The 16,424-nt window shown below is 35.6% G+C and overlaps 1 protein-coding gene across 1 annotated transcript in view; it reads left to right on the plus strand.

Moving 5' to 3' along the window:
* LOC114054147 (ras-related protein Rab-2A) overlaps nucleotides 1-16,424 on the plus strand; it is a 108,602-nt gene that overhangs the window by 51,675 nt on the left and 40,503 nt on the right. Inside the window, exons 4-5 of the mRNA XM_027877290.1 lie at nucleotides 9,629-9,711; nucleotides 10,454-10,546. Of these exons, the coding sequence (XP_027733091.1) occupies nucleotides 9,629-9,711; nucleotides 10,454-10,546 (176 nt within the window). The remainder of the gene's footprint in view (nucleotides 1-9,628; nucleotides 9,712-10,453; nucleotides 10,547-16,424) is intronic.

Consider the following 16,424-nt stretch of genomic DNA (forward strand, 5'->3'; position numbering starts at 1 on the left):
GGGGGGAGGGACCGAGAGAAAATTTGGAGCTCAAAATCTTATGGAAGTGAATGTTGAAAACTAAAAATAAATAAATTAATAAAAGAAAAAAAAAAGAAAAGTTTGTTATAGCTAAGTTGCTTTCTTACCTTTTAAAAAAATTATTGTATTTGAGATCATATTGGTTGTTTGTGGTGCGTGTCGGATTGGCTTTAGGATCTAAACCCAAGTTTTATAGAAAGTAGATTCATAAGTGTCAAGTTCTCATTCCAAAAATGAATATTTATAAAGCAAAAGTTCTTCTTCAAAACGAGACCAGAGAATTTCAGCCCAAGGTCAGGAATTTCAACTGGAAATTCAGGGCTGGGGAAAAGTTATTAAAAAAAAGAAGTGACACTCAATAAAGACTTAGAGTAATTTGGTAGTAGTTTAAGGTGAATTAAAAGAGAAAGATTATTTGAGATGATTAATAAGAGATTTTTATGTAATCAAAATTATCCATTATGTTTTCTATGATCATCTCTAACCTTTGTTTAGTTAAGAATTTTCCCCCCTTGCCATAGTTGTAAATAACTTCTTCCCTTCTCAATTTATTTTTTTATAATGTGGTCTCCATTGTCTTGTTCCTATCTGTTTTGTGAATGTGGTGTGGAATGTTGCTCTGGACCAAGAATGTTTTCCAGTTTTCCCAAGTTTTTGTCTAATAAGGTGTCAGTAACCCAATGGTTGATATCCTTGGGTTTATCAAACAATTATGTTCAATTACTTCTAGTTCTTGCTTAATTTTTTTTTTAAACAAGTACCAAATAGTTTTGACTGTTACTGCTTTATAATATAGTATGAAACTCTGTTAAGGACCCAAAATACTTTTTTTTTTCTTCCATTATTTTCCTTGATTTTTTTTTAACCTTTTGTTTTTCCAGATGAATTATTATTTTGTCTAGTTCTACATAGTAATACATTGGTAATTTAATTAGTATGACACTTAATCTATAAATTAATTTGGAAGATATCATTTTATTATGTTGGTAAGCCCTGACCATGAGTATTTTCTATATCCAATTATTAAAATTTTCCTTGTTTCTTTAAGGAGTTTTTTGTAGTTATATTTCTAAAGCACTCTGTAGTGCTTTAGTAGATTGCATTCTGTGATGGAGAAACACTAAAAGTCTTTTCAATAAGATCAGGGGTAGAGTAAGTATGTCTGTTGTCATCACTTATTATTTTATATAGCTGTAGGATTTCTCACTAACTGTAGCAATAGTAACAGAAAAAGAAGCGAGGGAAGTGGTATAGCCGGCAAATAAGAGGTAGAATTATCTCTATTTTCAGATGGGTGTGAGATTCAGCCATCATCTTCTCTGTATTCTTTATTATCTTCCATCAACAAATCAACAAGCATTTATTAAGTACCTGCCATGTGCCAGATACTCCACTAAGTACTATCACGCGCGCGCGAGTGTGTGTGTGTGTGTGTGTGTGTGTGTGTGTGTCCTTCATATAGTTAGTTATTTACACATCTGCCTATTAAAATGAGAGGTCTTTGAAGGTATAAACAGTGTTTTTAAACTTTTTCTATAATGCTTAATAAATGCTTGTTGGTTGGCTGACTGTGTGTTTCCAACATCTCTGCCAGAAGAAATAGGAAGAGAAATTCCATTCATAATAACTGTAAAGATGTATAAAATATCCAAGTGTCCCTGTTATTTCACAACCTTTTTAACAAAGTTTCATTGTGTTTATTTCTTCTTAACACGAGCCTTAAAGGACCATGCCATGTTTGTATTAATTTTCTGTTACCTGCCCTTTCTTTAATCTTCTGTACTTGTCTTAAAAATCTCATTTAGTTGTTGAGTTCCTGTGTATTCACATTGGTTTCTTTGTAGACATTTCCTCTTCCTTGGAAGTGTTTCTCTTCATGTATTCAGAATTTCACTTTTGAGAGCTTTTTGTCCCTCCTGGATTGATTTCCTTCATATTCAGTTCGTTTCAGCAAGTAGTGCTTCCTACGTGCTAAGCACTTCATTAGACGCTGGGGATACAAAGGCAAGAAGCAAAACATTCTGTACCCTCAAGGACCTTACATTCTGTTGTTGGGAACAAGATGCTCTTAGTTAAGTAAATAGAAAATCATATGCAGAGTAAATGGTGGGAAGCTCTACTAGCAGCTGTAGTGATCCACAAAGATCTTTGTAGAATATCACACTTAGAAAGGAACAAAGGATTCATGGAACTGAGAGGGGAGAGCATTCCTAGCATAGGGATAGCCTATATAAAGACAAGAAGTTGGGAAAACGGATATCATTGTATGGAGAATAGCAAATAGTACAGTTTGGCTGCACACAGCATGTGTGAAAATCAATAATGTGAAGTCAGTCTGGAAGGATCCTTTGGACCTAGATTGTTAATGATTTTAAATGCAAAACAAAGGAGTTTGTATCTTGTCTTAAACACAATAAGGAGCCACTAGAGTTTAAGAAAGGAGAGTGACATAGTTAGGCCCTATGTGGGTGCCCTGGTTACATATGTGCTTCAGGAAAATCATTTTGGCAGCTGTATAGACAGTAGACTAGAATGAGAAAAGTCTTTTTACACCTTATTTCCTGCCATGTGCTCTTCGATTTGGTGACACTGACTTCCTTGCTGCTACACAAACAAGACATTCCATCTCTGACTTTCTCCCATGCCTGGAATGCTTTCCCTCCTCATCTCTACCAGCTAGCTTCTCTGGCTCCCTTTAGGCCCCAATTAAAATCTTATCTTCTACAGGAAGTCTTTCCTAACTCCTCTTAATTCTAGTGCCTTCCCTCATTTAGTTATTTCCTATTTATTCTGTATATAGTTTATTCTCATGCTTCACTGAAAAAAATAATGTTTTGTACCACGAACTCCCCCTTTCCCCTTCCTCTCCAGGTTATACTCAGACACCTTTAAGGTGCTAATTTTCTCCTTCACTCTTGTGAAGGGGTGGGTGACCCAGCTCCAAGTGAGGACAATAGAGGGGCCATCTGTTGCACAAACTGAAGTTGTAATCCTCAAGTTTTGGCAGATGATTAGATGTGAAAGAGATACAGAGTAAAGAGGCAAAGATGACTCCAAGCTTGTACAGCTAGTTGTCCTCAATATAGATAGGACAGTTAAGAAGAAAAATGAGTTTTACTAGGAAAGCAGATCAGTTCTATTTTGGACATGTTGAGGTTGAAATTGCCTCTATTCAAGTGGTGATTATTATTATGACCCTCATTGTAAGAGGTGAAAAAATAGTCTTAGAAAGGCTAAGTAACTTTTGTGTCCAGCCACAGTTGATAATGTAAATTGTAGCTCAAAGGAAAATTGAGGGTTAATCATGTAGGTTAGTGAAAGATCAGTGAACTGGTGGGACCTGAAGTAACCAAGACAGAAGGTGGCCCAGGGCAGAGCCCACATATAGGTGGAACACAAGTATGACTTTGCAGAGGAAACTGAGGATTATTCCGAAAGATAGGAGAAGAATCTAGAGAGAGTGTACAGAAAATATTCAGGAGAAGTTGGTGGTAGTCAACAGAGTTCACTATTGCAGAGATGTGGAGAGTGAGGATTAGAATAGGCTATTGAATTAGTACTTAAGAGACCTTTAGTTACCTTGGAACAAGAAATTTCAGTGGCACTGTGGTGTCAGAAACCAAATCTTAAAAAATTATAAATTAGTTGGGGGTGAGGGAGTAGGAATTTGGCTATGAAAGTGAGAAGAGATATAGGACATTAGAAGCAAGTTGGAAGAAGCAGTGAATGAGGAGATTAAAATTTAGGAAGGATGAGATGATAATAGAAGGGAAGGTTCTTAGAGGAGACCAAAGGAAGATAAAAGGCATATGTTGAGAACATTAGTACATTTGTAAGGGCCATTTCTTCTGAGAGTAGAGCAAAGGAGGAAAGTGTGGAAGGTGATGTTGAGGTCTAGAATTGGGGAGAAGAGGGAAATTATAAAGAATACCTTTAGTTTTCCCATAAAAATAAGCTTTGCTAAAAGGGTGGGGACGGGGGGTTATTTGGGTAACTTGAGGAAAGAACAATAAATGCTTCCAGAGTATAATAACCATTGAAGAAAAGATTTCTTATGTAGTATTAAGGCATCAGTTGATACTGCATAAATTTGTAGTGGACCCAGTCAGTACAGTTGTGTACTGACTTTAAGTAGCATGAATGAGATAAGAAATGGAGATGTTAGATAGTGAGAATAATCCATAGTTGGATTTTGAAAAGGGATGGGTTATAATCCTACAGGGAATAAGAAGTAAAAGGGAAAAAGACAGAAGATGGGTAAATTGAAACTGGCTATTGATAAGGTTAAAATAAGAAAGGTGGGAAGTAAGGCTGCAGAGCAGGGGTAAGCAGAGGAATAAAGTGTCTAGAGGTTTTGATAAAAATAGAAGCTAGAGGTCAGCTAGGTGGATAGAATACTGGCCCTGGATTCAGGAGGACCTGACTTCAAATCTGGCCTCAGACACATAACACTTACTAGCCATGTGACCCTGGGCAAGTCACTTAACCCCATTGCCTAAGCAAAAAACAAAAACAAAAAAAAAAAACTAGAAACTAGATTTAGGAGTGGTGAAGTATAGGACGTGGAAGGATATGTTAGAAAAATGGATTTCAGAGTTATGGATTAAGAAGATGGAGCACTTTTGAATGAGGAACTCATCACTAACTACTTTGTGGTTGATGTTGAATGAAAGCCCAAATGATGGTATCTGAGGAAGTTGATGAACTGCAGAATAACAAAAAATAACAATAATAGCTATCTGTATACACTACTTTAAGGCTTTTAATGCATTGATTTGATCCTCACAACAACTTTTGTGACTTCAGTGCTGTTATTATCCCCATTTTACAGATGAACAAATTGAGTCTGAGGTTGTGGCTAGCCCAGGATCATACAACTAGTATCATCTAAGACTGGATTTGAATTAAGGTTTTCCTGATTCCAAATCCAGCAAGTCCATCTAGATGCCTCTAGAATTTTAGTCAATAAAAAGTTTAACTTGTGAAGGTCTTTTTAAAAAAAACTCAAACCTAGAAATTAATTACTGGGATAGGTGCAGAATTCCTGAGATTGTGTTCCTTTTGCCTCTTTCATTGAACTATGAATTCTGGGCTCTCTTGTTTTGATGTGTTTTAAAATACTATTGAAATAATAAGTATATCCTGAGCTTTAGAAACTCTGGTTTACTTAGTTAAAATATTCTATTAATAATTTGTGGAATAAACAGAAATATCTGTAATCCTTCTGTCATGAAATTGGTATTTTTACCTTCAGTCTTAAATACAGGAGCATATATAATACAATACCAATATTACTTGTCATCCACTCAGAAGACATCAAAGAATCCCAACTCATTTTTAAATTTTCTACCAGAGATAAGTTATATAAGTACTTTCTCTGTTTCTTAGTTCCTGTAGAAGTCACTATTTATTGCAGAAGAGTTTGTGTGGTGATTGCATTATAGGTGGTTTGGGGAGAATTGAATTGAACATAATAACATATCTTTACATTGTCTTTGCATTATCACTTGCTGATCACCCTTCCTCACTTTCCTTACACCAGACATCCCACTAATCACCTGAATTCCCAAGCTAATCACCAGACATCTAAGAGCAGTGAAGGAGTGGGCCAAATTCTGTGTATATGTTTCCTCATTTGTCTTTTGGGTTTAAAGCACGTCTTTTCATTTGCTGTTTTACTAAATGGAGACTGGGCTTCGGCTGTTTTTGTCTCTGGGACCTTAAATGGGATTTATAGCAAGACAGTCATTTTCACAGAACTCCATTTCAAAAAAATAATTTGGAGATTTCATTAAGTTTGCTGTAGTGATTTTACTGGTATTATGTTTTTAAACATATCTTGGCAATGCTCTGCCATTGATTGTTTTATAAAATAAATTTTATTGGTTATCTTTTGTTTTTACATCACCAAAATTTTCTCCAGTATCCTTCTCCCTACCCTATCTAGAGAGCCATCTTATATAACAAATGATGTTTTGCAAAAGAAATCAGCAAATTGATCAATAATACATCGAAAAGGTATGTGCAGGGTACCAATATTCAATAAACATTAAGTTCTCACTAAGTGCCAGGCTGTGCTAACCATTGAGGGGTCAGGGGTGATGAAGAACTCTGACCTCCAGGAACTTGCAATTTAATGAGTGAAGACAACACGCAAGAAGCTGAAAGGGAAGAACCCAATGTGGGGACTTGGAGGAGAAATCAGAGAAGTGCTTGAGCACTATATCCAGATAAGAAATGAGGAGGTGTCTGAGCTGAGCTCCCTCCTTAAATGGTGATTTTGAAGTTCATGATTCTACCCTTCAGTCAGAGGGGCAAAGAGTACTGATGAAGTGGAATACCAGGGCTGATAGGATCTTGCAGGATGATGAGGTTTTTCATCATCATGAATGAGCTTTGTGGGTTATGGTGGGTAAGTCCCAGGGTAGTGCAGCCAGATGAGAAATCAAGATGTCTGAGCTGGGGCAGCTTGGTGGTGCAGTGGATAGAGCAGTGGCCCTGGATTCAGGAGGACCTGAGTTCAAATCCAGCATCAGATACATAACACTTATTAGCTGTGTGACCCTGGGCAAGTCACTTAACCCATTGCCTACCCCTCCCCCCCCCAAAAAAAGATGTCTGAGCTGAGCTCTCTCCTTAAATGGTAGCACTCCACTTTTGCAAAGGAGTGGAGGGTAGGGATATCTTATATCTCTTCTTCGGTTGATGCTTGTCATTCACATTTGATTGTTTTGTGGTTTTTTCCATTTATATTGTTGTAGTCATTGTGTATATGACTTAACGTTATCAATTCATGTAAATCTTTTCATGCGTCTCTATATTCATCATATTCATTGTTACAGCACAGTAATATTCTGTTACATTCATGTACTATGACTTATTTAGCCATTAATTCTCTATCAATCTACCCTTGATGTTTTTTTTAATTAGCAAAAATTTTATTTTTAATGTTACTTATTGAAGAGTATTTGCATAATGTCTTTTTCATTTTCCCAGAATGTGTGATTAAAAAACAAACTGCCATGGCTATTTTTTTTTTTTTAAGAATTTTAATTCTTTCAGAAGGAGGCATCTTAAAATAAACACATTAGAATAGTAAGGTTTTAAAAAATATAATCTTGTTCTTTACATTATTACCAGATTGTAGTATTGATTTTTAACCCTAAACTATCAGAGTGTTAGAATTTATCTGAAACTAGTTAATTAAACACAACTCTTGTTTAATTGACATTTTTCCATTCAGTTAGCCTTGCTAGCAAGGCTATATGTAAAGCTGTAACTAGGGTAAAGTAATCCGAGCTTTGTCCCAGGTTGCTAACTTGAGGGGAGAGGGGCAGGAATTTTCCCTTCCTTGCTCCAGGATGTGAGCCCTTAGCTTCAGGGCATCAGGAGGGTACACCAGTGGAATCTACTTTGTACCACAAGGATCCTGCCCCTCTTCCATTGTTATGCCAGTTCCACTTCACCCCATGCAGTTGCCTAGGGCAACTCTGCCTTATGATGTTCTGTTGATGAGGCCTCTCTTTATCTCCTTGAATTCCTCACCAGAGTAATCTGGTGCCTTGAAGTTCCATTCTCCTCTTGGGGTCCCAACTGACTGTTGCTTTCTGCTTGCTACTTCCTCCAGTGGGTTGTGGGTTAAGATTCTGCTCCTCCTTACCTCTTCCAGAGGGGTTTTCTAGTGCAACTGTTGTTGTTGTTGTTTGTCCTTAGTCTTCAAAGAGGACCAGTGATGTCACAAGAGTGCTGTCTTGACTTGCTTGTGAATTGGATTTCTAGTGCAGCTGCACCAAATGGGTCTTACCTCTCTGTTGATACAATCTTTCAGTGTCTTTCATTATACTCAGCCCAGCACCTTGTACTGACTGCCAGTTCTCCACCTCTTTGCTTCCTCCTGGGAATTCCCCATTTTGACTGCAAGACTGGGGACTTTGCTCTGCTCCTTCTTCTCCCCTACCCCTTTCAATCTTTACTTCTTCCCAGGAATTGCTTGGATGGACTGCCAAACACATAGCCAGAGTAAACTGTCTTCTGCAGTAACACCCTACCCCCAACTTTCGCCTGAGGACTAGAGTTCCTAGTTATAATGCTGCCTCCATGCTATAGTTTGGTCAAATTCAACATGTGAAGAGTATTTTCTCTCTTGAGAACTATTCTAGAATTCTACAAGGAATAGTCTTTGAAGTGGAAAGAATGTTCACAAGCTTTGCAGTCAAAGGACTTAAGTTCAAATCCTGCCTTTCACTACTTACATTATCTTGGTAAAGTTGTTTAACCTCCAGGCCTCAGTCTCTTCATTAGTAAAAATGAGGTGTCCTCCTTAAGATTCCTTCTAGCTCTAAGGGCGTGGTCCTATTTTAGATCATAGTCTTTAATCTGTAACACTTGGTAAGATGAATGATGTTGACTTAAAATGAAATTTGAAGGTATAGTTGCAGAACCCCTAATAAAATTGTTGCCTAAGTATTCATTCATTTAGCAAATAATTATTCAGTGCTTCCTGTGTAACAGACGTTGAAAGATTATCATTCAGAACATCTCTGTATGCGAGTATTCTTCAGAAGCTTAGTCCATATTTAGTTCTGGAACTATTAAATTGACTTCATTTAAAGTGAATTAAACAATTTATAAATAAGATGTTACATAGACAACATCTTATTAATTATTTTATAAAACAGAGAAGACTTCTGATTAAAAGAAAACTCATTTAATTTATTATTCCTTTTTAAAATCACATTTGAATGTCATTATGGCTTCAAATTTGGTATCAATGGACAAATCTATCACCATAGTTTTAACAGAATACTAGTATTCCCTTCCCCCCCAAAAGGGGAGAAATTAGCTAATTATGCATTATCTTTGGTATCTGTTTCACAGATGGATATAAAGATGGCTTTTACATCCTTTTACCTATCCATTAATCATCAAGTATCAAATATAGAAGAAACTGATTAAGTGAAGAACTGAATAATATAAAATTAAATTCAAAACCATTTTCTGTTTTTCATAATAAAATGATTACTGAAAGAATTTAGTCTGAGGACTGTTGAAAGTTGACTGCAGTTTATGATATAATGGATAAAATCTGCATCCTTGGCCTTCCAACAACCTTTTCACCAGCAGATGGTGGGCGTAAAGATGTCATTCATCATTTATTTACAATGGGCTTTATTTATTCTAGTGTCAACAGCTGCCCCAGGGAGCAGGTTATTGAATTCAAATGTGAAGCTCTGGCTTATTTGCTTCCTTTCAAATTTGTCTTCAGAGCTTAGTTGCTAGGAGTCCATTCTGTGCTCTAATAATGATTCATGTATTGTGAAACCATTCAGTAAATTGGGTTGTCAGGGATTGCCAAAAAAGGGTTAGAGGTCTTGTTCCTAGGGATGGGGGGTGTGTGTGTGTTGGGGGGGGTTTAATGGCGTATACTATAATGGTATTATGTGATTTCTCTTTCAAACACTGGGGGAGTTATCATTTCTGTTCTTTCATTCACCCCTTACCTACCCATCCCAAATTCCACATGTGATAATATGCTTGTCGATTCTTCTTATGAAGCCATAGGGGCATTTTATGAAAGGAAAGCTTTCACCTTTTTCTTTTCTCATAGGCAGGGCAGGAGTCCTTCCGTTCCATCACAAGGTCATATTACAGAGGTGCAGCAGGGGCTTTACTAGTGTATGATATTACAAGGTGAGAACTTGGAGGGGGATAGAAATATTTTGTTTCTAATATCAGTAGAAATGTGCTTTTAATAAATGTAGATGTTGTTCGTGACCTAAGTACAATGAAAGAGAGGCAGCATGAGTTGTAAATTAGAGGGCCAGCCTTGGAGTCAGGAAGAAATCAGTCCTACATCTGACACTTACTAGCTTTGTGACCCTAGTCAAGTCACTTTAATCTCAGTGCTCCAGGCAAGCTATGATACATATAGGAATCACTGGATCTGTATCAGTAGATCAACTTTATTTCACAGAGTTCCTAGCACCAATGAAATCACCATACCACTAGATCCATTCAGAAAACAACAATCAATTTAAAAAGGACAACCCTTTTTAAATTGCTATGTTCCTAAAATGTTATTATGTGTATGTGTGTATATATGTACACTGTGTATTATATATACACACACAGTGATGAACCCTTAGAGTAATGCAAATAAGGACCTCCTAATTAGTTAGTTCAGTCATTATAGATGTTACAGTCAGGTATTTCTAAAGATGAGCCACATTTTACAAATTGAAATTTAATAAATGCAAAATTCTAAAAATATAGGTCATTGAAATTTGTGCAAAATGTGATAACTCCATAAGCAAATGCTCACCAATATCAATGGTGCCTTATTAGTATTTAACGTAAAACAGTTCATTGTGCAGTATTTTATCGGGAAGCACTATTTAAAAGTATTTTAATTTTCATTCATTTTTGCATTCAGGAGAGATACATTCAACCACTTGACAACTTGGTTAGAAGATGCTCGCCAGCATTCCAATTCTAACATGGTCATTATGCTTATTGGGAATAAAAGGTAAGAGATATAATTTTGCTGTTAGGATTAAGCTGTTGTATAGTTTGTATAACTTTTTAGGCTATCAGGTTTTATTTAAATGGTTGTTGACTAATGATACCCAAATTCCGAAAACGACATAAAATTTCTATTATGTTAATTCTACCTTTTATCTCTTTCATTTATTTATTTATTTTAGCTGAGGTGATTGGGGTTAAGTGACTTGCCCAGAGTCACACAGCTAGTGAGTGTTATGTGTCTGAGGCTGTATTTGAACTCAGGTCCTTCTGACTCCAGAGTCAGTGCTCTATCCACTGTGCCACCTAGCTGCCCCAACTTCTACCTTTTAAAAATACAAATATGGAACTTTATTGCAAAAATTACCAAGAAAAAACATTAATTCTTTTAAAGATTTATTTTGTATGAAATATTGAAAAATTAACCATTCCCCTCCTCAAATCTCAGTTGTTGTAAAGCATCTTGATTTTCACAAATGAAGGTGACATTTAAGTACTTTTTGACTTTTTATCATAATTTTAGCATATTTTTAAACCTCTTTTAAGTTTTACTTCCAATACTGTTCATTACCTTTTTGTTTTTAATGAGAGCTCTTAACCTGAGAAAATGGGTTCACCACTTGGTAGCCTTACAATTTTAACAGTAGTACATTGAAAAGTATAGTTTCTTGGGTATGATATGAGTAAACTATTGATTGTTTTGTCAAATTTTTACTAATGGCACCAAAGCATTGCCTCAATGAGAAAAATAAAATGAGCACTTGTTAAGATGCCTGATACATGTCTACTTAAGTAAGATAGATGTACAGTAATTGGGCTACTCTTTATCCCTACTCTCATTGACTTTCCATTTAAGTTAAACAAAAAACTGTCTCATGATCATCAGAACATTCTTTTAAATTACTCACCCATTCTGTACTGCTCTTATCCCAAGGTACCAAAAGTGATAGTTTTATACCTGATCTCTAGAAACTGATCAAAAACCACTTAACCTTTTTTTACCTTTTTCAAAGAACACCCAACACCATCCAGATGGTGATAGTAATGAATTTCAGTTGTTATCAGTCTGTCTTGGATTTGCTCCATTGACAAAGAAATAATGATAGGTATCTGATTACAAGTCCCCAAGTTGCAGTTTTCTCCCCAATTAGATCACAATGGCCCTGAAGTGGAATACATTTTAAGACCAAATTAATATTGTATGATTTCAAATGCTACTTAGGTAATATAGCATTAGCTACATTGTGATCTAAAGTGAACATTGTGGAGTTTTAAGTGTGCCTTAAGACTTTTGAAGGACTATCTGGCAAAAATAAATTAGTAAATTAAAATTCTTTGTGGATTAGCTAGCACGTATCAGTAAAAATGTGTGCATACTTGCAACAAAATTGTAAGAGGTATGTCTTGATATAATTACCTTTCAGTAGTTGTGTTTCTTCCCTTATTGCCTGCATATATTTGATGTTTATCTTTAGTCTTCTCCCCTAAATTGTTAAGAGAAAGCTGAATTTCTGCCTTCAGATTTATGGCTATATGAAATATGATCATTGTTAAGGAAGTCACTAAACTTGTATTTTTGCAAAATTTGTTTTTGAAAATCTGTATATTGGCTTATATTAACCATAAACCTAAAATCTGATTACTCTATGATAAAGGTAATAGATTAGTGACAGATTTTAAGGTGGGCAGTGCTATTAACATTGACTTAATTAAGTTAAATTAACCTTAATTTCTTATATTCTATGGAAACTAAAACATGTTTTAAATTGTTAGAATATAGAAATGAAGTAGACAGTGTAAATTGAATAGTTAAATGCATATAGGTGCTTATTATTAAATTGAATTATTTTTATTTGATGAGAAATTCTGTTTGACAAAACTTTAGCTTGTTTCTCAATAAAGCACCTATCATTTTTTTTCTTCTTTTGAGAATAGATGTTTTAGAGTACCCCTCTCTCCTCTCCCTCCCTTTCCACCCATACCCCCTCCAGGTATTTAAAAGCAAAAAGATTTTAAAATACTCCAAATATTAGAGTATTTATGAATACAACATTCACTGAAGGTTCTGGAGGGATACCATGTCTGCAGTCACAACAAATCTTCATTTAAAAATCCATACATTGATTACATTATATGGCTTTAATGTTATTCTTTGAGGCCAAGGACCAACTAATAAATATAGTGCTATTGTATTACTTGTTATAGTACTATATTTGCTTTACAAAATGATTAGGCTTTCTCAAAAGAATAAAGGTTTTGTTAAAATGAGAAGAGATGATTAAAATCATTACCAACAAAGCTCACTGATAATTTATACCCATTGTACAATCCTCATATCCCATTATAAAATAGCTCTCTTCCTCCATAGAAACATTCTTCAGTGGGACCCCCAGTCTCCTTGAGTGCTTTCAAAAGGAATCTTTTAATGGTCTCTTCGATATTATGTTGTTATTGTTGTTTCTCTCAAACCATTCAGGAACATCCTACTGTAGTTCTGTGCTCTTTTGGGAAGACATAAGGTTGTCTGCTTTATCAGGTGTTGTTGATTCATTCTCCTTTGTCTTAAAATACTTATTTTTAGATGTCTGGACTTATTTATATGATCTGGAGGCCATTTTCCCATCTGTTATTACAAATAATAATTTAATAGAATGAACTACCTAAAACTTTTAAAGAATAATTTTTTTAGTAAGAGTTATCTTTTTTTTAAGTTAATATCCTAATAATTTTATTCCTTTTCTTCTTCGTACACTATTTTTTTTTTAAAAGGCATTTGGGGTTAAGTGAGTTGCCCAGGGTCACACAGCTTGCAAGTGTCAAGTGTTTGGTCTGAGGCTGTATTTGAACTCAGGTCCTCCTGACTTCAGGGCTGGTGCTCTATCCACTTCGCCACCTATCTGCCCCTTCATCCACTATTCTTCAGAAGGCAGGAGGGCATGAAACGAAGTTGGAGATAGAGATAGAGAGATCTTTAGACTTAGGGCTGTGTGTGTGTGTGTGTGTGTGTGTGTGTGTGGTGTCATATGATTATATAAAATAGATCAGTCTGAAAACATAAAATAGGCTTAATTTCATCTGGACTGTTTTAATAATCTCCTAATTATTTCCCCCCACAGATAGTCTCTCCCCTCTCTAATTCATTCTCTATACTAGAAGTATCAAACTCAATTTGAAACTGTATATAAGGATCCCTGAGGGCCATATAATGACTTAGAAAACCACATACTAATATTATCTGTTTGATGTATTTTTATTTATTTTGTTAAATAATTTTCAATTACATTTTAATCTGATTCCTGTGGCATTCAGGAGTGTTTTGGGGCAGCAAGTTTGACCCCTCTGCTCTACAGTGCGAAATTGATCATCCTAAAACATTCCCTTGCCCAAGAATTTTTAGTAGTTTCCCTTTGCCTCTAGGGATAAAAAATATAAATTCTTCTGTTTGTCATTTTAAGCCCTGAATTATCTCAGTCTAACCTACTTTCTCTCTCCTTTAAAGGGGGAGAAAAACAGTAGTCATTTCTGGGAACTGGATGATTCTGCCCACCCCCCTTCCAGATTGAAGTCTCTCAACAAAACGGGGGAGGGGGGCAAAAACTAAAATATAGTGAATGTATCTGATTATATACAAACATTCTGCCTCTCTGCCATGAGGAGAGAGCTGTGCTTCTTTTCTCTTTTACTTATTTGCAGTTCAGGTTCCTTTTCATTTGTTATTGTTGTTTTTGTCATTTTCTAACCTATCTTTCCAGAATAATTTCACATTATTCCCTATTATACACTCTATGTTATAGTGAAACTGCCCTATTTGCTCTACCCTCTACATGTTATTTTATCTTCCACCTCTAACTTTGAAAAACTATCCCATTTTCACCTCCTCCCCACAGCACAGGTCTCCTACCTTCAAGGTTCAACTTAAGTGTCAAATCCAAAAGAGTTCCTTCCTGATTCTCCCTCTGTTGTTCCATATCGCTTTGTACTAATTTTGTATATATTTTGATTTACTTCTTTGTATATGTGTTGCCTTCCTCCAGTAGAATGTGAGCTCCTTGAGGACAGTGACTGCTTTGTTGTTGTTCTTTTTCTTTGTATGCTCAGTGCCTGATAATAAATAGGTACTTAATGTTTGTTGAATTGAATGCTATGGAATCCAGAGAGATTTGGGATGTAAATAGGGAAGAGTAAGGAAAGGAGGTTATGCTTATGGAGAGTGAACTGTAATGTATACTAACAGACCTTATATCTGTACTGTGACCAGTCTAAATTCAGAGTGATTCTTTATTAAATGACTGACTGTCAAATGCCTTTCTCCCTCCCCCACTCCCACCCCACTTGTAAAACCATCATTCCATGGGGGTGATTTTTTTTCTGAATAAGCAGAGTAATTTTCTGCATGGATAAAATCACTGAACCTCTTAAGATTAAGCACTGGAGCTAAGTTTTTAATAAGTGGTACTCAGATTATGGCTCTTAACTTAGATTTTTCAAAAGTAAACTACAACTCTTTTTAAGAATTCTAATTCTTATGTTCAGAATAATACATTATTACATTCTAGCACAGTGATTATATTTTCCATTATGCACTGACTACAACTGGGACCCCAGTTACATCAGTTAGAATTCTTTGAACAATTAGATTAATTGCTCTTAACAGTAGTTGGGCAGTTTGTGGAAGAATAATGATCATCAGTGGAAGGACATTACCATTTATAGGAAATATCCTTTCTTTAGGGGCAAACATCTGGGTAATTTCTCACTTCCCCAACCAGTGGGAAAGATTTCCTAAATACCCTTTTGCTTTCTGACTATGGGGAATACAATATGAGCCAAGACCCAGGCACCCATCTGGTCTCTTTTGTATTTTGTAACAAAAACTATTAAGGGATTATATTTGCTCTTGAAAAGTGAGGTGATAAAGACCTCTCCTTCATTCCTAGGAGCCTCCAAGAAGGGAAAAATTGCTCATTCATCTCCTTTTTAATATTAAGGAAGAGAACTCCTTTCAGAAAAGCCTTCAGTGCCCTATATGGGGATATACCAAGACATAATTATATAGTTTTCCTAAAGAGAAAATTAGTCTTCCCATTTTTCCTGATTATACCGTGGTAATTAAATGCATACAATAATGTTAGCTAAATGTAGTTTTTCTGGTATTAAAAACATTGTTCAAAACTTTATTTAAATTTTATGACATGTTGTGTGTGTTAAGTAACTTATCAGGTATTATTTCAGGGGAAAGAACTTTATACCTTATTATTCCAGACCACCTTTGTCTTATTTATAATGATAGTGTTTTAGGAAAGTTCAGTATTTATTTGCCATGGGAAGTCAGTTCTCAAAATTTGTTACCATTGCTCAGTTATACATTTTGAAAAAGATTGTGTAAGTGCAGTGATGGAAGTAGACAGAAATTAGCCTGAAGACATGTAAGCTTAAGAATGCTAAAAGGTAAATATATAATAACAAGTAATACTAAAAGATTAATATGCAATAGGCTCAATGTAGATGATTATTCTGAAGTTTTAGGTGATGGTCAGTTGGTAATTGCAAACATTTTAATGAGTGAGGTTTGTACTATTGTAGGTTTTTCGTAGGATCTTTTTTAAAAAGAGTCAACATTCTGTGATGAAAAGAACGTTACATTGGGTGATGATAGACCTGAACTCTAATCCTGTTTCTCTCATTAACTAGCTATATGGCACTAAGTAAATCACTTAATCTCTTAGGACCTCAGTCTCTCCATTTGTACAATAAATAGATCTGAGTAATTGATCTCTAATATTCCAAGGGGGGGGGGTGTGTGTGTGTGTGTGTGTGTGTGTGTGTGTGTGTGTGTGTGTGTGTGTGTGTGTGTGTGTGTGTGTGTGTGTGTGTGTGTGTGT

The sequence above is a fragment of the Vombatus ursinus genome, unplaced genomic scaffold (assembly GCF_900497805.2).
Source record: "Vombatus ursinus unplaced genomic scaffold, bare-nosed wombat genome assembly UNPS02014812.1, whole genome shotgun sequence".
Classification (NCBI taxonomy): Eukaryota; Metazoa; Chordata; class Mammalia; order Diprotodontia; family Vombatidae; genus Vombatus; species Vombatus ursinus.